General features: G+C 42.5%; 2 protein-coding genes across 2 annotated transcripts; one reads left to right on the forward strand and one right to left on the reverse strand.

The window, feature by feature from the left end:
- The first annotated feature begins 1,068 nt into the window (after positions 1–1,068).
- On the forward strand, positions 1,069–7,693 carry LOC147307429 (fibrinogen-like protein 1-like protein). Its single transcript, XM_086273981.1, has 3 exons — positions 1,069–1,349; positions 1,552–1,708; positions 3,278–7,693. Exons 2-3 carry the CDS (start codon positions 1,564–1,566, stop codon positions 3,970–3,972), a joined length of 840 nt encoding a protein of 279 aa, XP_086130107.1. The 5' UTR covers positions 1,069–1,349; positions 1,552–1,563; the 3' UTR covers positions 3,973–7,693.
- On the reverse strand, positions 3,801–16,689 carry chrm5a (cholinergic receptor, muscarinic 5a). Its single transcript, XM_086273972.1, has 2 exons — positions 15,992–16,689; positions 3,801–6,950 (listed from the first exon to the last, which is right to left on the reverse strand). Exon 2 carries the CDS (start codon positions 6,872–6,874, stop codon positions 5,297–5,299), a length of 1,578 nt encoding a protein of 525 aa, XP_086130098.1. The 5' UTR covers positions 6,875–6,950; positions 15,992–16,689; the 3' UTR covers positions 3,801–5,296.
- Positions 16,690–23,834: the final 7,145 nt, after the last annotated feature.

A 23,834-nucleotide genomic window follows, 5' to 3' on the forward strand; every position in this document is an offset into this window, starting at 1 on the left:
TTGTTACAACTAACCCAGACTGTTGCTGTTACAACTGACCCAGACTCCTATAGCCATGAACTCGCTAACATTACAGCCAACGGCTAAAACATTAGCACTAAAGACTTACACAGAATATATCCCCATAGACATACAAATAACATAATTTAAGTTTGATGAGTTTAACTGCAAAGCAGATAATGCTATTAGAAATTGAAATAAAGTAGAAAAACTTACTTTTTGGCATACAAATTACTTTTTTTCGTGTTAAATTGTTTGTGTTTGACAAAATGTGCTGATTTTTCACATGTGATAGCACAACTGAGTTGGGCATGCACAGGATTAATCACATCATTTGAAACTTAGCCCTGATTGGAGAAATTGGAAGTGTTACAACTGACCCACGTTACAACTATCCCCGGTCTCCCCTACTCTTGAACTAAACTGTCAGATTACAAGCAACACTCTTTGAAAAAGGTCAACTAACACTAAAGAACCAGATGTTTCTGGCTCTTTAGTGTTTATGCTTCTGAAATGGGTAAAATTTGAAGGCAAAAACAATCAGCAGAATTCACATGGGGAGGAAAGACTGATGGATGTTACATGACATAAAGAAATAAAAGAGATCAGAATTTAAAAAGAGGTCATTTAATCAATTCTATGTGTAAAATGCAATGAACATGCTTCAGTTCTGTGCAGCGTGCTAACTCAAAAATGAAACCGTACTCTGTGTACTACTCTAATACTTCTGGATATATACAAGTCCTATGGGGCAGTTTTTTTTTCTCATACATATCCCAGTGTCCAACAAATAACAAGGGTCTAAACTACTAATGATACAGGAGGTTACAGAATCACCAACGTTAAGTACTGTAGCAGAACACAACGCTTGTTAGATATAAATCAAGATAATAGGCTTGTGTTGAAGCAGAGGGCAAACACCAGTTGAGATCAGGGGCTTTCACACTCCAATTAACTCACAAAAACACTCAATAGGAGGAGGAGTGAAATGAGCAAAGGCTGAACCTTTAGAGTTCAGTCTCAGCTGGACTTTAAACCTCATTCACAGTTGAAGTGATTTAAGTAAGGCAGAGATATGTGTTTAAATGTGGGTTTTATCTCACTTTGCACAGATAAGTCGAGGACTGGTGTCTATCATTTTAAGGTGAACCTGAGGATAAAGTCCAACTCTAGCTAGGCACGGGCACTGCAATTCAGTCTCTCAATCCGAACTCAGCTGTCGGCCATTGTGTTTGTGTTTCTGCTGCTTGTCATTCGATCAGAGGAGACAAATACAGAGTGGGAGACGGTTCTGGTACAGACAACACATTTCTACACTGTGTTTCAGGACACAGGTGGCTCTACTTAATGTAAGCGCTTTGATTTTATATTTCTTCAGCACAGTTTTGTATTAGGAGGTGGCCGGGGAGAGGGAGGTCTGGGGTTGTCTGCTTAGGCTGCTGCCCCTGAGACCCGGCCTGGATACGCGGAGGAAAATAGATGGATGGATAGAGTTTTGTATTTGTTACATCAGCTCATATCACTAAAAAAATGCTGTTGGTTTGATCACAGAAAAAGTAAAGGATGAAGTATTTGAGATGCCTGTCGCCAGCAGTGGTTTTGCTGCTGCTTAGTGTGACTGGACTTGACATGGAGCATCTCCAAGCTGAAAACCTAAATCTCCTTTCACCAGATGAGCATAAATTGGTCCTGAACCGTGGAATGAGAGGTATTTATTTATGCAGGCTTTCACTTCCTGTTTGACTTTTCTTTCCTGTCTGTTTCAGTTGTGGATTTGGACAAAAGCTGAACATGATTTGGGAGAATTTTCAAAACACTAGTCTGGAAAATCATTTGATTTTTTTTAAACGCTGAATACATTCATATCTGTGATTATCTGTGAAGATTACTCTTGTGGATGTGAGTTTAATTCCAACCTCTAGATCCAAATCGCTTATTGACTCACTGATGATAAGCATTAGGTCCTCTGAGGTTATTTGTGCATTGTTAAAAGGCAATCTATTAGAAAACTTTTAGAAAAGCAATGTTTTATTGTGCTTACCTGGGAAACATTGAGAAATTATTTTGTACAGAAACATATTTTTTGAATGTGATCAGACAGACAGTCCTTTCACATTCAGAAATGTTGGACAGAATTGTTACCCTGTCCATGTAAAGCAGATCAGCAGACTTTATTCCAAGAGTGTGATTTGTAAGTAAAGGCCTCTCTCACATTGGTTAATATCAATGTTCTTAAGAAAATTATCAGGAGAACAGTGAACAAGAGCAGTGTGCATTGCAAGTGCTGCAAGCAGAAAGCCACGGCTCTCTCAAAGCAACATTTCTGCCTGTCTACAGCTTTCTGTTCACGTAAGGTTGTTGGTAATATTAGAAAGATTATCTTTGAAGAAAAGAAACATGACATCATAAAAATGTTTTCCAAGGCACAATTGAAGGAGTAGGATGGTTTGGACATGTTGTAGTCCATCTGGGCCATGTGTAAATTTATTTAAAGCTATTTATTGCTGCACAACAGCTGCACAATAAACCAGATTCCAAAAGTAGAAGATCTGATATTTTGTCCCTCAAATAAATAAAATGATCATTTTCATAAAGTACTGGATTTTTTTATAGACTTTTAGCACTTGTGTTTAAATCTAATCATGCCTTGGGTGGAAAGTAATACAAGGTAAGCAAATTTTCAGACATCACTACAATTCCTGACCTGCATTGTTTGTACCAGACCGCAACTATTCACTGAACACCTGAGGGGTCCTTAAATTAGACATAACCAAATTGTGCATGGATTGGGTTTAAAGAAGTTGTTTGGCAATTTGAAAAACAGTTGGGGGGCGGTTCTGTTTCTCTAAGCTAGACGCTAATGTTAGCAAGCTAGTTAGCTTGGTGTAAAAACTGGGAAAAGCAAACAAAGCTTCTGCGTCTCCTTTTGAAGACTTCAAAACGAATGTGCAGCTGAAAAGCTCACCTACTAGCAGCTTGTAATTTGTTTAAGTTATTTAAATTTCACATTTCAGTCACGATAATATTACAGAATTTAGAAAGCTACTCCACTGAGTCGAGGATCAGTACATAAACTTTGTGAAATAACTGTCATTTTCACACGTTAAACCTTTTTGTACTAAATGAAGACAAAACAAATATGTGGTAATTATCAAAAAAGCTGGTAATGGAGTAATAGACTCGATGTGTGATGTATATGATAAACCTGCCTAATTCTTAGCTATAAAGTAATTCTGATTGCCCTGATTGATATGACTGATGTTTAATTGCTCAACAGTGCTGCCCAGAGACTGCTATGAAATGCTGATGGCCTCTTCAGGCCGGGCCAGAGACGGAGTGTACCTGATCCAACCAGGGGACTCCCCCATTGTGGCCTACTGTGCCATGCAGGAGGGAGGCTGGACCGTGGTGCAGCACATTACTGTGAATAGCAGTGTGAATTTTGATTGCACTTGGGCTGAATATAAGAAAGGCTTTGGTTTTATCACTGGAGATCATTGGCTTGGGAATGACTACCTTCATCAGCTTACCCGTGGGCCTGCACGCTATAAACTAGGAATAAAACTTGTGGACCAAGATGCTGTCACAAAGATGGGAGAGTATGATCCATTCCTGGTGGAGGATGAAGCATCAGCTTATAGACTGAGACTGGGGTTGTTTGAGGGAACGACCGTAGACGCTCTGACGCTGGATACAGAGAATTATCTCCATGACAACCAGAAATTCACCACTAAAGACAGAGACAATGATAACTACTTCCAGAACTGTGCCAAACTGGAGTTTCAAGGGGTGCCGGGAGGAGGCTGGTGGTACGACGCCTGCGCCGGCGCCAATCTGAATCGCAGAAATGTCATCTACTGGCAAAAAGACTGCAACAAGGAGCGGCTGTGCAAGTATGCATGGATGATGGTGAGACCTTCTGACACAGTGAAACTGATTCAGAGTGGAGACTGCAAGAAGGATGAGCTATAAGGACGTCATTCCCAGGATTTGTGCCAGATTTGAGTTTTTGTCATTAAACACAACAATGGGTGATATCAGGGATTTTCTTGTAGTGACTACTGGACCTTCTATTGACCACATTTTATTCAAAAATGCATGGACATGATCACAAAATACTGAAAAGAAACAAAAACGCATCACAAACTTGAAATACAGTAAAAAGTCGCAGTACAGATTTAGCTCTAGCTTTGTTTCCATCACACACCAAGTCAGTATACTTGAAGCAAAGCATGTTTTTTAGTTTTGTTTTTTTCTTTCTGAAAATTGCAAGTGCAGACTCCTGGTTTATCACAGTTACCAAGAAGTGTTTCATGGCATTATAGCTTATGACAGATAATAAAAAAAAAATAGCCTGTGCAAGGCATCTTCCATTCAGTGGGTACACAAAGGAGCAGCGCACCAACATATTTTCCACAGTACATTACAAGTTTGCCAGAAATACAGTGATATTGATTTAGCCACAGTAAAACATACTGTAGTTCAATGCTTAATGAAAACGAAAATATCCTGAGAATAAAATGTAATAAAGAGAATTCATAAACAGTGTGAGCTGTTAAATCCTCCACAAAACTTCCAATGTAAACACTGACATTATTAACAAGTTAGTTATTCCCAATCGGTAAACTCAAGTGATCCATTAATGCCTTTTACGCATGATTCCTATAACCGTATTTTGCACTGGGATTTCGCACGACATGAAAATCATAGCAAGTGATGACAAAACAATGAAGCTGACTCTCTACACATTTATTCATTGGACAAATTACAGTGGCACACATTAAAAGGCTTTCATGAACATCAAGTAAGTGTCTTGACTTAACGAGCAAGAGTCCGACATCACGATGAAGCATATTAGCCCTTTTAAATAAAAACAACGACAGCCATTTGGAAATACACCTCATCAGTACAAGCACAATACTTTAAGAATTAAAGAGCTCTGTGTGTCTTGTGACATTTTGGGTATGAGTGCATCAGCTTGACTTTTTAGACTGGAGCAACTTCACGATGGTCTCCATATATCAAAGTGTGCTGCTGTGTAAATCAATGGCGTAAATGTGCTTCAACTTGGAGAAAAATACTGGTTTGTTTTGTATATTTTTGACCCTACATACAGTAATATTCTTCCAGCAGCAATTACCATACACTATAGCAAACCTACTGATTAATGAGCAGCACTATAAGATGTACTAGGCTCTGGATATCTTTTGATATCACCTAATACGTATGCACAAGTTCATAAAGCCAAAGTTATTGGTGCAAACATGTGATTTACAGCCACTGTCTCACAACTTCTTCATGTCATTTTAGAGCTGACCACAGGGTTTTGTCCATACCAGTATAGTTTCTCTTCAATCCTTTTCTTTTTCCACTGGCAGAGTAAGAGCATGCGGAAGGTCTTTTGGAAGGTCTTGTTGCAAAGGGCGTAGCACATGGGATTGACGGTGCTGTTGACGTAGCACAGCCAGTAGCCCAGGTGCCAGAGGGAGACGGGGATGCATTGAGAGCAGAAGGTAGAAATCAGCACCATGATGTTATAAGGAGTCCATGTTAAGATGAAGGCCAGCAGGATGGCGCTGAGAGTTTGAGCTGCCTTTCTTTCCTTGATCAGCACCATCCTTTTTCTCTTGGTGATCTGGCTCTTCAGCGTTGTGTCTATGGGCTTGGACATGGTGGAGGTGGACGGAACGCTCATGGACTCGGCCGAGGAGAATGTTGGCGACGTGATTTTCGTGTCTCCGTTTCTGCTTTGGTGCTCCGTGTGACTTTCCTTGGTCACTGGTTTAAACTTGTAGGACACACACTTGCTGCTCTTCTGGGAGTTGCTTTTGGGTGGCGTCTGAAAGAAACTCTCTTCATCGTAGCTGCTGAGCTGCTCGCTCTCGCTGCATACTCCACTCTTGGTGGCTTTGCAAGCCTGGTTCCCAAAAGAGGTCTGGAAGCCTCCTGGAGACACTGGCCTGTCCTCGTCCTCAGAGGAGGCGTAGCTGTTAAAGGTGGTCAGCTGACCAGCTTTGGACCACTCATCGCTGGTGGTGGCCGCTGATTTGACCGCGTTGCTCCTGGTGGAGGAGGACCACGAGGCCTGGTTCCTGTCTTGTGATGCTGAACTTAGTTTACAGCTAAAACAAGATCTGATGATGGTTTTCTGAGGCTGAGCCACCCCAGACTCTGTAGAACAGTTAATCCCTTGAAGCTCTGCAAGATCTTTGGTCCTCTTTTCTGTCTCCTTGTAGATTCTGCAGTAGAGGATTGTCATGACAGATACAGGGACGTAAAAGGCTGCAATAGCTGTCCCAAAAGTAATTACAGGCTCAGAGAAAAACTGGATTTGGCATTGCCTCTCGGGTACAGTCCTCTTTCCAACAAAGTACTGCCAGCAGAGAATAGGCGGGGCCCACAGAACAAGTGACACTAGCCACGCTAAACCTATCATGATCCCAGCTCGTTTAGGAGTCCGTTTGGCCCTGTAAGTTAGAGGCCTGGTGATGGAGAAATATCTGTCAAAACTGATCACCAGCAGGTTCATGACTGAGGCATTGCTAGCTACGTAGTCCAATGCCAACCACAAGTCACAGGCGAGGTTTCCCAAGGCCCAGTAACCCATCAGTATGTAAGAGGTGTATAGATTCATGGAGAAAACACCTATGATGAGATCTGCAGCTGCCAGACTCAGCAGGTAGTAATTGTTCACTGTCTTCAGCTGGCTGTTGACTTTAAAGGAGACCATTACTAGAACATTCCCCACAATGGTAATGAGGCTGACTATAGCCGAGACAGTTGCAATGGTGATCACCTCCCAGAGACTGTGGGTGACCAGGTGGATATCCATCGTGCTGGTATTTACTGTGGAGTTCATGTTTTCTCCTTCCATGGCCTTCTCCTGGTTATTGGCATCCAAGTATCGCAGGAGTCTTTAATACCAGGTTTGTCATTTCCACTAAGCCCTCCTGAAAAAAAGAAGAAAAGAAGCATTACTCTGTATGTCTGCCACTAGATGGCAGCAGTTCAGTGTACATGAACTAGTCAAACCTGGACTTAAATTCATGTTGGGGTGTTAATACTGAGGCTGATATGTTTGTGTCTGTGACAAAATGCAAAAAAGGACAAATGATTTTATCTTGTGTTAAAACTGAAATTCTGAAACAGACAAGTGATGATGGGGATTGTAGTTTTGTTATTCATTCAGCCATTGCAATTTTAGAGAGTGAATATTTTAGTAATCATCCTTCTCTGACAGATATTCACTGCATTTTGAGATTCTTGTTGAGAAACGAATTGTTCGCTCACATACAAATATGTTCTATTTGTAATAACAAGTTTCTTTTACATGTGTAAATAAAACAGTATTTTAAATATCCCTACTCGAAGCGCCTAATATATTTGCTTAAGTAAATAAGTACATTTATTTATAAAGCAATATCAATTTATATCCAACAGAATGGAGCAGACCTATCAAGTGATGATCTATTATTTTTGTGTACTTACTATGTTACACGTTTGCTGCTTGTGATTGGCCCGAGCCTACAAACAATTGTCAGATGCTTGGAAAGGTTGTTGGCGCTACTAGTCACATGCATTGTGTGTAGTCGACATGATTGTCAGTTTAACATGTTTTTGGAGGGAGCGTTAATCTGCTGGAAGATGTTTAATTTATACATATATTATATATCATTTCACAGATCCAGTATAGGTAGTAATTGCCTGCATACACTTGAGACTTGCTGTCAGCTTATTTGCATGTATCAGTCTGTTGTCATTTTTAGGATGGACCGCATTTAATTAGCAAGTAGGCAAACCTGATGTTTGATCATTAGCTTGGTTTCTCCTGCTAATGCATTTTCTTGGATGTAGGGGGGAAAGTAGCATATGAATGCAGGGACAGTAAGTGACCACTACAGCTATTAATTCACAACTGATCACAGTGAAAAATCGCACATGCACATGGAAGCTCACAACATACAGGGTTCCTCCCTCTCAGGTTAGACCAGGTGAAAATGTTCTTCTGTGCTGGAAACTACAGTTAATAGCGAGTGTGAGGCTATCCACCCAAAGCCCGTAGGAAATGGCTATGGCTTGATGCCTCGTCTATCATGGAGTACAAACACATCTGTGCGGTCTTGCACTGACTTTGATCAGTTTGAAATCTACTGAAGCAAGATTAAATCCTGTGAAACTGAATATATTTGCATATACAACTGATACAGATTCATACCCATTCATGTAGACTATTTGTTTATATATAAATGCTACTTGGCTGTGAGGCACTAGTTTTTCTCTTGTTTCTACGAGTTAATAGGCTGTCGTTCCCTCTATCTTTCTAGATCGGTCAGTCTTCCCTCAGGAAATGCTGCAGCCAACTGGGCACCACGGCACTGGTATTTTCATCCCTGCCACTTGGTCTGCTTAAAATTAGGAAATCGCCATGTTACAGCCCAGCATCTGTGTCCTGTGTACGACCTTCCAAACTCTAAAACTTTATGTTCAAATTCACACTTATTCTGTTCGACTGAAAATAATACAGCTACGGCATATGGTGAATCTACCATCGGGGAGGTGCAGATGCTCTGAGACTCTCAGTGCAGAGCAACAATGAACTCAGTGCAGATAACCTCCATGTGGGTAGCAGCAAATGCAGCCTCAGGCTGTCAGCCAGAGTACTGGCACACATGTAGGTACAGACAGCTTTACATATTACCCTCTCAGCCAGCCTGTTCCAAAACACAGGCACAGCTAGGACAGCAGTCAGTGTTGTGGAACTGGGTTTCAGACACGTATACAAGCATTTATGTTTTAGCTGACTAAGCCTGGACTAAAAGACTACTTTCATTTACTAAGTAAATAACCAAATGTAGATATCTAACAGTATCCCAAATGGTAACCTTAGTTTAGGCACAAAAAATTGTTTAAATCTTTGAATCTAAAGTCGTTAAACTCCAGTTTACTTAAAATGACTTTGTCAGAGTTATTTTGAGATTATTTTGTGATCCTGAAAATGCTGCTGGAGTCTGAGCTCGGGTAAAAGGAAACTTTCTCTTAACGTCACGCTCAGGTGGATAACTCCTCCAGAAAGAGATGTATCGCTGTCCGCAATGTAATTCTCTGGATATAATCACAACCTCACTTGAGAAATAACGTTCTTATTCACAGGCATTTCTTGGACAGTGCCAGGTAAGCAGGAGTGCCAGTGGTAGCCTGAGGCCCGCACAAATAACATTACAGTGATGGTGCGACAGTTGGAGTCCTCCGGCAGGACTTCAAATGTCCCTCATCTTGTTATAGAATAGCATTTCATATCACATTACTCGAATCCCTGCATCATTACCCTGCTTTGAATAAACTATTTACAAATTTCAAATATGGGCGGCATGCTGTGGTTGGCGCTGTCGCCTCAGAGCAAGAGGGTTCAAACCCACCGGCCAGCTGGGGCCCTTGTGTGTGGAGACTACATGCTCTCCCTGAGCTTGAGTGGGTTCTCTTCTAGTACTCTGGTTTCCTCCCGAAGTCCAAAGACATTACCCACTCCCATAACAAGCCTCAAGCTGAGAGAGTTTTTGCCATCACCATCTTAGTGTTTTTAATCTTGATGTGATGAGTGACCAGTGACTCCTGTGAAACTGAGGATTAACGACTTCAGTCACAAATCTTAATAATTCACATTTCTGACTCTTGTAATCAAAATCAACCTAAAGTTCTAGTGATTTCAACCTATGACTAGTAATTTAATCCATAAAGTCAACATGAAATTATTTATTGAGATTATAGAGCAAGGTGCCTCTTGGACTTCAATATAACCAGGAGTCTTTGGAAACCAGAGTGTTCCCCTGTGGGCCATTTAAAATAATGTAGGTTAATGGAATTTCTTTGTTGGCTTCCTTTTTTAGACCTTTTATAGCATCAATCAACTATCAGTAGCCAATATACTAAGACTGGAGACACTAACATGCTAAAATAAGACACTGAATTGACGATGGACTTTGCAGCTAGTGTGATCCCATCAAAAGATGGATCAATTTGTCAATGTTCATTACACAAACTAATGTCAGCCTCAGTTAACATCTTCCAGATAACATCATGTTAGTGTCAATGTAGCACGACAAAAGTAACATGTTGAATAGCATCACTGTCATTTGGAGTCCATATTCACTCCCTGTTGGTTTCTTTTTATGGTCTGCTAAACACAAAGTAATTCTGCTGCTCAAACTTCCAACACGTTCACAAGCTAGGTATTAACTAAGCCCCGTTCATAGACTGTAAAAACAGCACATATGTTGCCACCTTGATGCCATGCGTCATTTTGTAAAGTCCTGTTAAGTCTTTAAGTGCTTCCAATGTTGGCATCTTGGAGTTTTGAAGCCAGGTGTCAAACAGTCAGAGCTTTCCAATCACAAGGTAGGCCTGACCTAAAGTATACACTGTTTCATCATCTATTTTACTGTAAATGGAAGTGCTTTGGGAAAATCAATATTACAACTTGTCACGACACAAAAAGCTGGCAACTGAGACCACGAACTAATCAGACTTCTATATTCAGTCATGGTATCGGGCACCGACCCTTAATTCTAAGGGTTCACATATCAGGATATGATAAAAAATTATCTGGTTCTGAGCTGGTCTTAAAATTAGGCAAATATAACCTCAGATAAACAACAACATATGACATATTATACCATGTAATTATTTATTCAACAAAGACTAAAACGAAAAATGAAAAACGAACTATATCCCATGATTAAATAGCTTGTTGAATCACTTTTAGCCACAATAACTTGGAGTTTCTGTGTTCTGTGTGACTGTAACAGTCTCTCACATCATTGTGGAGGAATTTTGGCCATCTGTTCTATACAGCGATGCTTCATTTCATTGAGGCATTTGTTTATGCACAGTTCTCTGAAGGTCCTTGCTTAACTCTAGACTGTCTGGACTTTAACCATTGCAATATCTTGATTCTTTTGTTTTTCAGCCATTCTACTGGAGATTTGCTGGTTGTAGGTGGTCTCTCCTGACTCATTTTTGGCACGCTTTGGATGGCCTCTCACTTGTCTCTAAAATACTTTGGTATACACAGGTGTTCATAGTTAACTGCAAGGTACCCAGGTCCAGTCCCTGCAAAACAACACCAAATCATCACCCCTCAAACCCTCCGCCACTCGGACACTATGAGCTGATATGCTGTGTTTCATGTTCACCAAATGTGGCACTTTGCATTATGGCCAAACATCTCCACTGTTGGGGTCTTTGAGCCACATCACTTTGGGGTGGCAGTTATTCAGGAGGCAGAGCAGGTCCCCCAGGAATCAGACGTTTGGTCGTTCACTCCCTGACTGCTCAGTCCAGTCTGTAGGCAAAATATCCTTGAGCAAAATATTAACCCTAAGTTAGATGCATCCATAAGAGTGTGAATGTTAGAAAACACTTAAGCATAGAAAAAGGTGCCAGAAGTCTTAGTTTGTTCAGAAACAACTTTGCAAGTCATGCTAACTCATGCTGCCATGTTCTTTTTAGAGAAAAGAGGCTTTCTTTTGGCAAACCTTGTAAACAAGCCGTACTTCTTCAGACTTTTTCTAGTTGTACTGTCAGGAACTTTAACATTTAACATGCTAACTGAAGCCTGTAGGGTGTGAGATGTAGCCTTTGGGAGGTTTTTTGCAATTTCTCTGAGCATTGCACAGTCTGACCTTGGCGTGTGCTGTGACGTCCACTCGTGGAAAGTTGGCAACTGTCTTGATTGTTTTTCACTTGTGAATAATCTTTCTCTCTGTCGAATGACAGACTTCCAGTTGGTTCTAAATGACCTTATACTCATATCCAGACTGATGTTGTTGCTGACGTCTTTCCTTCTTGCAAATTCTGTTAACACATCTGACCAGCAAACAAAATCTCTTCTTTTATAGAGGTGCTCACAATTTCTGATGATCAGTTAATCAAGTGTATTTAATAAGCAGTACCCGGCTGCTACTTACCCTCTTAACTCCTATGGAAACAGTAAGGCTGTACTGAGTTTTTCATAAGGTCTCTGTGCATTTTAGCTAAATTTCCTCTAAAAAGGTTAATCTAAGGTTGTATTTACCCAATTTTCATCCGCCAAGGGCCAGATGATTTTTATTATGTCCTGATCCGTGAAACCTTATGAGAGAAAGAGGGCGCACTTTTACCATGACTAACTGGAAGTCGTTTTGGGTACTTTTAGCTTCTTGCAGAAGAATGCGGGTTTAAGACGCTTCTCTCATTGCTTACTTTTTAATCCTGCAAACAATATCCAATCTATGGTCACATCTTCTATTTTGTTTCCCATTTCTTCCTGAAACAGCCGTGTGTTTTTGCCACAAATGATGGTAAGTGAGAGTATAAATGTTAAATTTACTAGTGGACACCCTAACGGTTGGTTGAAGCTATAAAGCTGAGCAGCGCTGCCCATAGCTAATAAATCTTTATTAATCACTATGAGAGGCACACACTCTTTCCACATAGTCATCTGATACATTTTTTATTACAATGGTCATAGGCTATTTAATGTGGCCTGGAAAATATTACCCTCTCTAAACATAACAGCTTTGGCAGTCTTGCGTGAACATGTTTGCTGGCGTAGCACAGATGAGCCCAGATAAGTCAGGTACACTCTCAAAACGCACAGGCGTGGACTATTTCTTAGCTGTCTTTGGTTTTTCTGTTAGTTTTTCCAATTTTGTGATGCAAGCAATCTGATTACCCTTTTTCAGAAAAGAATGAATTAATGATGATAGGTGCACAGAGATATTTCTGACTCACTGATGACTGATGTGTTCTAGGCTTACAGGCACACACACAAACTGCTTGACCTCAAGTGGTAGAACAAGTCAAGCCCGCTAATAGCTTCTAAATCGAAGCAGGAAGCATTTTAATGGTACACTCAGAACTCAGACTGTGGAGTAAACATGGCCTCTGCCTCACTATAAATAGTGAATATCGTCTGTTGTGTCCTGTTTTTGGAGCTTTTTATGGATGAAGCTTGTTATCAAATGTGACGTACACTGGGGAGTAGGCAAGTTTTGTGACCCCGTGACACAGGGGAGGTTTGAAAAATGTTTGATTTGAACTTACAAAAAGCTTTTAAATTATGGTTTTAAACAAGAGGAGAAAAGAGTGCATCAGCTCCAAACAGTGGTGCAAAGAAATCGTGTTGCTCTTGCCAAGGAAACTGAGTCTCCCTTATTAATTATACATACTAAGGCTATCAGACCATTCTCTCAAATATTGTGTTGGTATGCATAAGTAATGGTCATTGATCCAGTGATTAACAGTGTGAGTCCGCACAGGTAGCACAAATCTGGTCGAAGGCTGGCTTCCTGCAGGTCCTCTGGCACCTCGCCATCAGGGCTCCTGTGCAGCAGCCTCATACACTGCCCCCACCGAGCCTCCTAGTCACAGGTAACCTTTCTTTACATTGTCCTTTGGTGGAAACACAAATGCACAGCACAGCGAAAAGCACAAACTCAAATAGACTCAATACTTGAAATGTGCAATTCACTTGTATTTTTATTTTTTTATTCCTATTTATTCTATTTATCCCCTTTGTATATTTTATTTATATTTGTCTCTGTATTTATATATGTGTGTGTGTGTGTGTGTGTGTGTGTGTGTGTGTGTGTGTGTATATATATATATATATATATATATATATATATATATATATATATATATATATATATATATAACAATTCTGTAACTGTAACTTCGGTCGGTGCTGTGCTTTTTGGAAGTCGAATTTCCCAGAGGAACCCACCCGAGGGATTAATAAAGTTCTATCTTATCTTATCTTATCTTATCTTAAATAGCGCGTGTGTGGCATTAGTAAAAGGGAAAGGACATGAGAGTGATCATCAGAAGGAAGAGAAAGCAACACAGAGACAAGTCAAGGGAAAGCAAACAGAGGCAACCATACTGTAGGGCATGCATCTGCATGATGGGCGATGTGCAAATCAGCCCAGAGCTGATGGTTTGCAGTCAGCTCACTGGACTATTGCTAAGAGCTCTCGATTCTGGAAGAGGAGGGTGGCTCTACGATATTGCTTGAATCACGTTTGTGCCACTGACGGGGAAAGAACAAATAAAAATATTCACATTAAGAAATGCTGCCAAGCACAGATATTTAAGCATTAGCGGTAAAAGGATGATTGTGTAGGATAAAATCAGCTAAAGGAAAAGATCAAATACGAGTTTTGCTGCTTAACAGTTTTGTTTTTCAAACCAGCACAAGTTAAATTACAGCTTTCCTCCCGTGAGAAATGGGGGTGGCTGTAGCTCAGGTGGCAGAGCAGGTCAGCCACTAATCAGAAGGTCGGTGGTTCGATCCCAGGCTGCCTCCTGGCTGCATGCCAAATATCCTTGGGCAAGATACTGACCCCGTGTTTGCCTACTGGTGGTGGTCAGAGGGCACGGTGGCGCCTGTGTCCGGCAGCCTCGCCTCTGTCAGTGCGCCCCAGGGTGGCTGTGGCTACAATGTAGCTTGCCATCACCAGTGTGTGAATGTGTGTGTGAATGTGTGTGTGAATGGGTGGATGACTGAATGTAGTGTAAAGCGCTTTGGGGTCCTTAGGGACTAGTAAAGCGCTATACAAATGCAGGCCATTTACCATGCAGGCCAAATGAGGACCACGATCGTTAGGCGAATATTGTGATGTGCATAGATTTGGCAGCTACTGGAGGGAATAAAACAATAACAGTGAGTACTGTTTTATGAGTGACTACAACATTTCATTAAGACCCCATCATTTGGATAATGATCTGGCTCATTTGAATTCTTGTGTGAAGAATTTGCTAAATATCGTTTGTGCCTCTGGGTTTTCTGATGTTTGTTCCCAACTTGCCCCATTTCCTCTGCGCTGATATTACTTTTGTCTGCACAACAAAAGATATTGGAAGAACCAAGCAGCTGAGGGAGGAACACATGTGAGACTGCACACCATTACATGGATGATGGCAGGTTTCTTTATGGTACATCTGAGCATGAAAACTCCCAAGTTGAAAACGTGAAATGTTTCACCATAAAATCCTAATTTTACTAATATAATAGTGGATGTTTCTGGTGGTAAAACAGACTACTCGTCCATAACATTGCCATTACTGTTCCATGGTAACTGCTTCCAGGATTTTTCTCAAGAGCACGAGCACCTCTCAACGTTTGTTGTAACACCTCACAAGGTCTGTGGGGACAGGAAGGACTCGTTAAAATCACGCTTCACTGCTTAATCCTTCTCTGTTTTGTCATTTCCAGTTAATCAGAGAGGGGAAGGGAAGAAAAGAGCTTTAGCTTTTGAAGGAAAAGATCGATTGGCTTTGTGGAAGTGAATCAAAATGCCTTTTTTTCTTTCTTTGCTTGTTTAATTCAACTAAAGAAGATGAATTAAACATTTTAGAAGTGTGCAGAAGAAAATCAAATATATGCGCTATTATCAGATGTTTTAAGACGAGGCTAAAGACGGTGATTGGAGGGCTGGAGAGGAGATGGTGTGGGGTAGAAATATGATTGTGCAATAAAACAGCACAACTACAGACAGATTAAGCGTCTACATAAAAATGTGTGTAGGTTATCAAAGCATTCAGGAATCTAAAATTAAAACTCCAAAGCAATTAAGGAGAAAATAATTAAGATATGTGAAGAGTCAAGGCTTTATTGACTTAGCAATAATTAGGAGCAGCAACTTTTTTAAAACAACTGACATATGGCTAATAGATGCACATATAATGTAGTGTATGGTGCTTTTCTGGACAGCATGTCTGCCTGAAGAATAAATGTACACATCTTTTTGGGAGCTCTGCTGCATTCATTAAGGTAAAAGGCTACATTAAAAAAACATGCCGAGACCTCTCAGACATGCACTTGTGCACACATGATGCTATTTCCTCTTGAATCCAGGTCATGCCTTTGTGCATTAATCAGAAAGGGCATGATTCTCAGGAGACTGTGAAACAAACCACTGATGTAAAGGGGGGGAAAAAGAGGAATACTCACAGTTGACTTTCATCAGATCTCACAGTCTTCTGTTTAAGGGAAGACCGTGTCTCCTGGTGAGAGCAAAGTTCATTTTTAATCCCTTTGTTTTGCTTGGGAAGCCTTTCTCCTCAAGTATGGTGCTGAGGAACAGGCTCACAACACAGTTGGAGAGAGGATTGTGGTGGATGAGAAATCCTGCTGACTTGACCCTTGCGTGCCGGAGGGGTCTTGGGGAAAAGTGTGAACGCAGAGGCTCAGGAGAAAGCTGACGGAGAGTGGGAGGAGGAGGGTGGGTACCGGAAGATTTCGGTCATCCCTGCTCAAGAGGCGCAGCGTACGGCATCACATTATTCTCAGCTGTCCAAAGCAGTCTGGTCTGTCCAGATGAGACAAGTATCCTTAAAGTTGCAAGGGATCCTTCCTCTGGCATTAATAAATTAAATAAGAATCTAAGCCAGAGCCAAAGAATAAAAGCAGGAGAGAAGTTTCCCTGCTTGTCTGAGCTGAGTGGAAACGGTGCTGCCTCTCAGTCAAGTTGAAGCAGAATGTCACTGAGAGCCAGTCTGATGCCTGAGCCAAGTCACTGCCATTGCCACACTGCTGCTGCTGCTGCTGCTGTTGGAACTACACAGACACAGATGTAGCTGACGCTAGCAAACTGGGAGGAGAAATTCCCATAGGGCTGGATGGTTCATCACGTTTCGGGACAGTGAGCATGCAGCTTAGCCCACAAAGTGTGAGAAGAAGAAAAGAAAAGGGGGGGAGGAGGTTGCCGGGTGGATTGAAGGGGTCCGTTTTGGAAGGTGTGGGTGTGGGAGGGAGAGCACGAGAGGGAGTGCGTGTGTGGAGGTGGCGGCGAGGGTGGTGTTTAGTCAGACCAATTGAACCAAACGTTGTTACTGTGTGGCTACATGTGTCACACGAACCATTAATTACCTCCAATGGTATGTCCTTTGTCTGTGTTTTACAGAAGTGCAATAAGAGACAGTGACCCTGGTTATCGCTGCTCCCGGCTCTCTCACTGTTTGAACAGCACTGAGGCTGAAGCAGTGTGGCTATCAGCAAACTCATCTGCAGAACATGAAACACCACTGCTGCCTTTGTGCTCACTTGGGAGAGTACTGCCATGGCTGGGCCAGATAAGCAGACTACTAAAGTGACAGATGTTTTTTTAGTTTTTTTTACCAGCACCCTTGTGTGTGAGATTGTGTCTATGCGTGTGTGGCTATTAGGGAATTATTTGCTTGGGATTAGCAAACTGGTGGATGGGTGTACAGTCGAGATGCTTTAATCCGGATAAAGGGTGCCTATCAGTCCCATGAGCTCCAATCAGATCACCAGAGAGATACACCAATAAAATCAAGTTGCTGCCAATGTGTTACTTTGAACAGTAGAAAATAGCACATTTTTTCCTTATCTAGTTCATCTGTAATCTGCATATTGATTAGCTTGCAGGAGAAAATTGACTCACCTTGCGAGTCAGCACCCTGCTTGGAAACATGCAGATGAGGACAAAATTACTATTAGAAATGTAAAGTTTCTGTCAAAAATTTCCTTTACTTTTTTAATATATATATATATATATATATATATATATATATATATATATATATATATAAAAACACCCAGCACGCCTGCGGGCGGTTTATCCTTCAAGCTCGGGTCCTCTACCAGAGGCCTGGGAGCTTGAGGGTCCTGCGCAGTATCTTAGCTGTTCCCAGGACTGCGCTCTTCTGGACAGAGATCTCCGATGTTGTTCCCGGGATCTGCTGGAGCCACTCGCCTAGCTTGGGAGTCACCGCACCTAGTGCTCCGATTACCACGGGGACCACCATTACCTTCACCCTCCACATCCTCTCGAGCTCTTCTCTGAGCCCTTGGTATTTCTCTAGCTTCTCGTGTTCCTTCTTCCTGATGTTGCTGTCATTCGGAACCGCTACATCGATCACTACGGCCGTCTTCTTCTGTTTGTCTACCACCACTATGTCCGGTTGGTTAGCCACCACCATTTTGTCCGTCTGTATCTGGAAGTCCCACAGGATCTTAGCTCGGTCATTCTCCACCACCCTTGGGGGCATCTCCCATTTTGACCTCGGGACTTCCAGGTTATACTCGGCACAGATGTTCCTGTACACTATGCCGGCCACTTGGTTATGGCGTTCCATGTATGCCTTGCCTGCTAGCATCTTGCACCCTGCTGTTATGTGCTGGATTGTCTCTGGGGCATCTTTACACAGCCTGCACCTGGGGTCTTGCCTGGTGTGATAGACCCCAGCCTCTATGGATCTTGTGCTCAGAGCTTGTTCTTGTGCTGCCATGATTAGTGCCTCTGTGCTGTCTTTCAGTCCAGCTTTGTCCAGCCACTGGTAGGATTTCTGGATATCAGCCACCTCCTCTATCTGCCGGTGGTACATACCGTGCAGGGGCCTGTCCTTCCATGATGGTTCCTCGTCTCCCTCCTCTTTCTTGGGTTTCTGCTGCCTGAGGTATTCACTGAGCACTCGGTCAGTTGGGGCCATCTTCCCAATGTATTCTTGGATGTTCGTTGTCTCATCCTGGACTGTGGTGCTGACACTCACCAGTCCCCGGCCCCCTTCCTTCCGCTTAGCGTACAGCCTCAGGGTGCTGGACTTGGGGTGAAACCCTCCATGCATGGTAAGGAGCTTTCTTGTCTTTATGTCAGTGGCTTCTATCTCCTCCTTTGGCCAGCCTATTACCCCAGCAGGGTACCTGATCACGGGCAGGGCGTACGTGTTGATGGCCCGGATCTTGTTCTTACCATTCAGCTGACTCCTCAGGACTTGCCTGACCCTCTGCAGGTACTTGGTGGTTGCAGCTTTTCTAGCGGCCTCTTCATGGTTCCCATTCGCCTGTGGGATCCCCAGGTACTTGTAACTGTCCTCTATGTCTGCAATGTTGCCTTCTGGTAGTTCAATCCCCTCAGTTCTGACTACCTTCCCTCTCTTTGTTACCATCCGACTACACTTCTCCAGTCCGAACGACATTCCAATGTCATTGCTGTATAGCCTGGTAGTGTGGATCAGTGAATCGATGTCTCGTTCACTCTTGGCATACAGCTTGATGTCATCCATGTACAGGAGGTGGCTGACAACTGCTCCGTTCCGTAGTCGGTATCCGTAGCCAGTCTTGTTAATGATCTCACTGAGGGGGTTCAGGCCTATGCAGAACAGCAGTGGGGACAGAGCATCTCCTTGGTAGATCCCGCACTTGATGGTGACTTGTGCTATGGGCTTGGAGTTGGCCTCTAGTGTTGTACGCCACATCCCCATTGAGTTCCTGATGAAGGCTCTTAGGGTCCCATTGATCTTGTACAATTCTAGGCATTCCAGTATCCAGCTGTGGGGCATTGAGTCATAGGCCTTCTTGTAATCAATCCAGGCAGTGCACAGGTTGGTCAGTCTGGTCTTGCAGTCTCGGCTGATTGTTCTGTCTACCAGTAGCTGGTGTTTTGCGCCTCTGGTATTCTTGCCAATTCCTTTCTGTGCCCCACTCATGTATTGACCCATGTGCCTGTTCATCTTAGCCGATATGATGCCTGACAGGAGCTTCCATGTAGTACTGAGGCAGGTTATTGGTCGGTAGTTGGAGGGGACCGGTCCCTTCTTGGGGTCCTTGGGGATCAGGACCATCCGGCCTTCAGTTAGCCATTCCGGGTGTCTCTCGTTAACTAGCAGCTGGTTCATTTGTGTTGCCAGACGCTCGTGGAGTGCAGTCAGCTTCTTCAGCCAGTAGGCGTGAACCATGTCGGGCCCTGGTGCTGTCCAACTCTTCATACTGGAGACCCTTTCTTGGATATCTGCCACTGTGATGGTTACTGGACCCTGTTCAGGGAGGTCGCTGTGGTCTGCCCTCAGATCCTCTAGCCACTGAGCATTGCCGTTATGGGTTGCATCCTTCTCCCATATGCTCTTCCAGTATTGCTCTGTCTCCAGCCTCAGTGGTGCTGTTCTCATATTGTTCACCTGCCACTGAGAGTACACCTTTGCTGGTTCTGTGGAGAACAGCTGGTTTATTCTCCTGCCTTCTATCTCTCTGGTGTACCTCCTCAAGCGGCTGGCCAAGGCTGTGAGTCTTTGCTTGGCAGTTTCCAAGGCCTCAGGTATGGACAGCTTGCTGTATTTCTTAGGCACCTTATTTGTCGCACCTTTCTGCAACTCCGTTAGTTGGCTAACCTCCCTCCGTGCTACTTTGATCTTGCCCTCTAGCCTTCTTCTCCATGGAGGGTACTGCCCCTTGTTGCTGTTCAACTTGTAGCCAAGCATCTCACTGATCACTGCTGCCGTATTGTAGATGAGCTTGTTAGTGTCGGTAATCGTGGTTGTAGGTATTGCCCGTAGTGCTGCATTAACATCATCTAGCAGACCTTCTGAGGGTACTTCACGTAATCTTGGTAACCGGCTACGGGGGATCCAGGTTTCAAGCTTGGCCATGATCCTATTTTTCAGGTCAGTTCCTCTCGCACTCAACGATCCTTCTCCTATCGCACTTGGGGCTATGTACCCAATCTCGGGTGATGATATCTCCCCCCTGACCTGGCGTCCTGACTCCTCCTTGCCGTAGCATTTGTGTTGTACCTCGTCAATCTCTAGCTGTGAGAGCAGTCCCTTCTTTTGAATGTTGGAACACTGAGCTACTATATATATATATATATATCTATAAAGATATATATATATATATATATCTTTATAGATATATATATATATATATATATATGTATATATCTATAAAGATATATATATATATATATATATATATATATATATATATATATATATATATATATATATATATATATATATATATATATATATAAACTTCAGCAATGGTTCCAGTCATTACTTGAGCTGGGACTCCACTTCTGCAGAAGCATTTTAAAGACAAGTTGAACAAAGAGTGACTGAAAGCACATCCTTTGGTCATGAGATGAAACTAGAGCTGTTTCCCCACAGTGAGACATGGCGGTGGGTGTATCATGCTGTGGGATGCTTCAGTGAGTTTGGTACAGGGAATCTCGTAAAGCTGGAAGGGAAAAGAATTAGTGAAGATGTTAAAAGAAGAACTTCAAGCAGTCAGCAGCAAAACTGGGCGTTGTTCATCGTTTTGTCTTTCAACACAACTATGACCTAAAACATACGTCGCTGAGGATGAAGAATAAGCTTCAGGAAACCAAAGTGAACACTGGTCTTATTGACGGTAGCGAAGCAAATCTGTGGGGTGACCGAGGAGGAACAGCCTGAGATTGTTCAGGAGACATTTATGGAAACTACAATAAATGACTGCAAGCTGTTGTCCAGCTAAAAGGAGAAAAAACTGACTTTTTGCATTTTGACCCTGTGAAATTTTTGTTTCTGTTTGCAGACTACTGTAACATAATGTCAGTATTCAAAATAAAAACTGTGTTAAAAAATTCCTTGCTTTGTTTAACAGGACTTGGGAAATGCTTTTTTTTAAAATGAAATTTTCACGGCTAATAATCCATGGCTGCTGGAAGACTACATGTTTGGAGCGAGAGTCGCAAGTTCCATTCCCACCCTGTATCCAGTAAGGGTCCTGGCTAGACCCCCACCATGCTAAAACCAGGCCCTGGAATGGCGTGGATACGTCTGCAGCCTGTCCACAGTTTGGACATAAGCATTTCATTACATGTTGTACTCTGCATGACTGTGTGTGTGGCAAATAAAGATTGTACTTGTTGTTGAATTCTGTCATAATCTGTACATGTAGCTGATTCATACATGATCGATTAAAAAAGAAAGAAAGGAAAATGATTTCACTATCACGCGCTGTTTTTTTTCTCCTTCTTTTTTTTCTTCTTTAACATTTCAAGCTTCTTAAATCTTATTAACTGTAACAAAATAGTTGGCACAGCAGGCACCTAACAGAAAGCTCGGGAACAAGCAGTCTGAATACATCGGCTCATACTAATTTATTTACAAACTGGAATAATACAAGTAATACAAACTGAGTGAATCTTTGATTTTCACCATGTCTGTATATCAGCTAATAGAAAGTCCCTCACAGGAAAAAAAATCCATAATCAGGAATATGGAAGTAATAAATAAAGCAAAGGCGAAAACTGAAAATTAATTACCCAGCTATGAAATGATTAGACTTCTGCGTTGCAGAGAATAGGGCCGCTCTTCCCCCTTTGGAGCAATACAGGCTGGCGAGTGGATAATATACAGATGACACTCACTCCTGCACTTCATATTGACATTTATTATAATGCAGCTCTCACACTGAGATGATTTTACTCCCGGATCAGAGCTAGATGCGAGTGGCGTGACTGATGTGCTTTGTGAAAATCCCACCACGTCCCTTCTAAAAAAGCACGGCATACACCCACCCCACCCACCGCTACACCTTCCGCCCTGCTTGACAGTCTAATCTAATGTGATTTCCAGGCAGCAGGCCAAAGGACAGACGCCTTGCTCATCATTACCACAGAATCGCTGACCTGCACAAAGTTTACAGTGCAGCCATCATTTTTACGTGACAAATCCACACACTGACATGCACACAGAAAAGTGCAAATTTGCATACATGTGCATCATTGCCTTACCGGTGGTTAGAAATGTCTAACTTTTGAATTATATCCACTTTAAAATGTGACCTTTTGCCTTTAAAGCTAAAATATGATGACTTTCCAGCGCACCTCAGCGAGCTGCAGTGGATATCTTTTTGATTTGGACTCGCCTCAACCCTCTCAGCAAAATCACATTCCTCCCTATTGATATCTCATGAAAGCAGATGTCAGGAAAGCAGGGAAACCTCGCTAGCATCCAGGCATCATCCTCACCGTTCGTCTGCATCCTAAAGGCACGACCGTTTTTCCACAGGTCATGGTCTGGTCCCTGCCTGCCTGCGAGAGAGACAAGATGGGGGAGGACATCAACGCAGCGAGAGATGGATTGCATCTGTCCACAGTCCACGGGGGCTTGCTTATCTCCTGACCCAATTGTGCACCCATATGCTGGCAAAAAAGATCAGCCTCTACTTTGTGCAGCTCTAATATCTCTTCCGTCTCTCTGTCTATCCTCAAGCTTATTATTGAAGTGTTTTAGGAGTTAAGGACTGATCCATTACTGCCCTCATCCCCTCTTTTTTTATTATTATTATTTTTTAGCCAAATCACATTAGCTTCTATCAATATAAACAATAAAGACGCAGCGATTAATAGCTCACTTTGGAGACCTCTTTAATCTAGCTGATCTCTGACATGCGTGGCCCTCCACTCTGGCTGAAAGAATCGACTCCTCTGATGTCCCGGCTTAGATGTGCAACAAATGTTTATCTGCTTGTCAGGCCTTTCTTTTCTCCCTACATCCCCAAGCAACAACTCCTTTTTGACAAAATGATTTGCCAATAACTTGCACTGTTTGAGCGGATTTACAGGTCGCCCTGCTGCGGCACTCTCCTTTATCCCCTAGTAAAAAAGCGAAAAGAGAAGAAAAAGGCTGTCCTTTTTGGTGCTCTTAAGATGATAAGATACACAGAGCTTTTAATTTTCCAAGCGAATGACTGCACACATACAACGTTTAAAGACATATTAGAAATTTTCCACCATTTCATCAGAGCTCTGGATCATTTCATGTTAAAACTAGGCTCTAAATTAAGTGTCTGTCAAGGGCTTGGCTTTCCTCAATCAGCCGGAGCTGGGTGGCACATGAGCTCTCCCTCATTCCACTGCAACTTTAATGTTGCCTTGACAGAGGAGATTAGGTGGTAGGCAGCTCTGATTGAGCTCTTCTTGCAGACCTGTGGTTTCTACTCCTTTAAGGACATCCAACACCGACTCTTCAGACACTCCTGCGTCAACAACAATGACCTTGTCTGGATG

The sequence above is a fragment of the Aulonocara sp. 'chitande type north' Nkhata Bay genome, linkage group LG19 (genome assembly GCF_057382095.1).
Source record: "Aulonocara sp. 'chitande type north' Nkhata Bay isolate Kocher_YH1m ecotype deep benthic linkage group LG19, A_spYH_male_GT1.1, whole genome shotgun sequence".
Classification (NCBI taxonomy): Eukaryota; Metazoa; Chordata; class Actinopteri; order Cichliformes; family Cichlidae; genus Aulonocara; species Aulonocara sp. 'chitande type north' Nkhata Bay.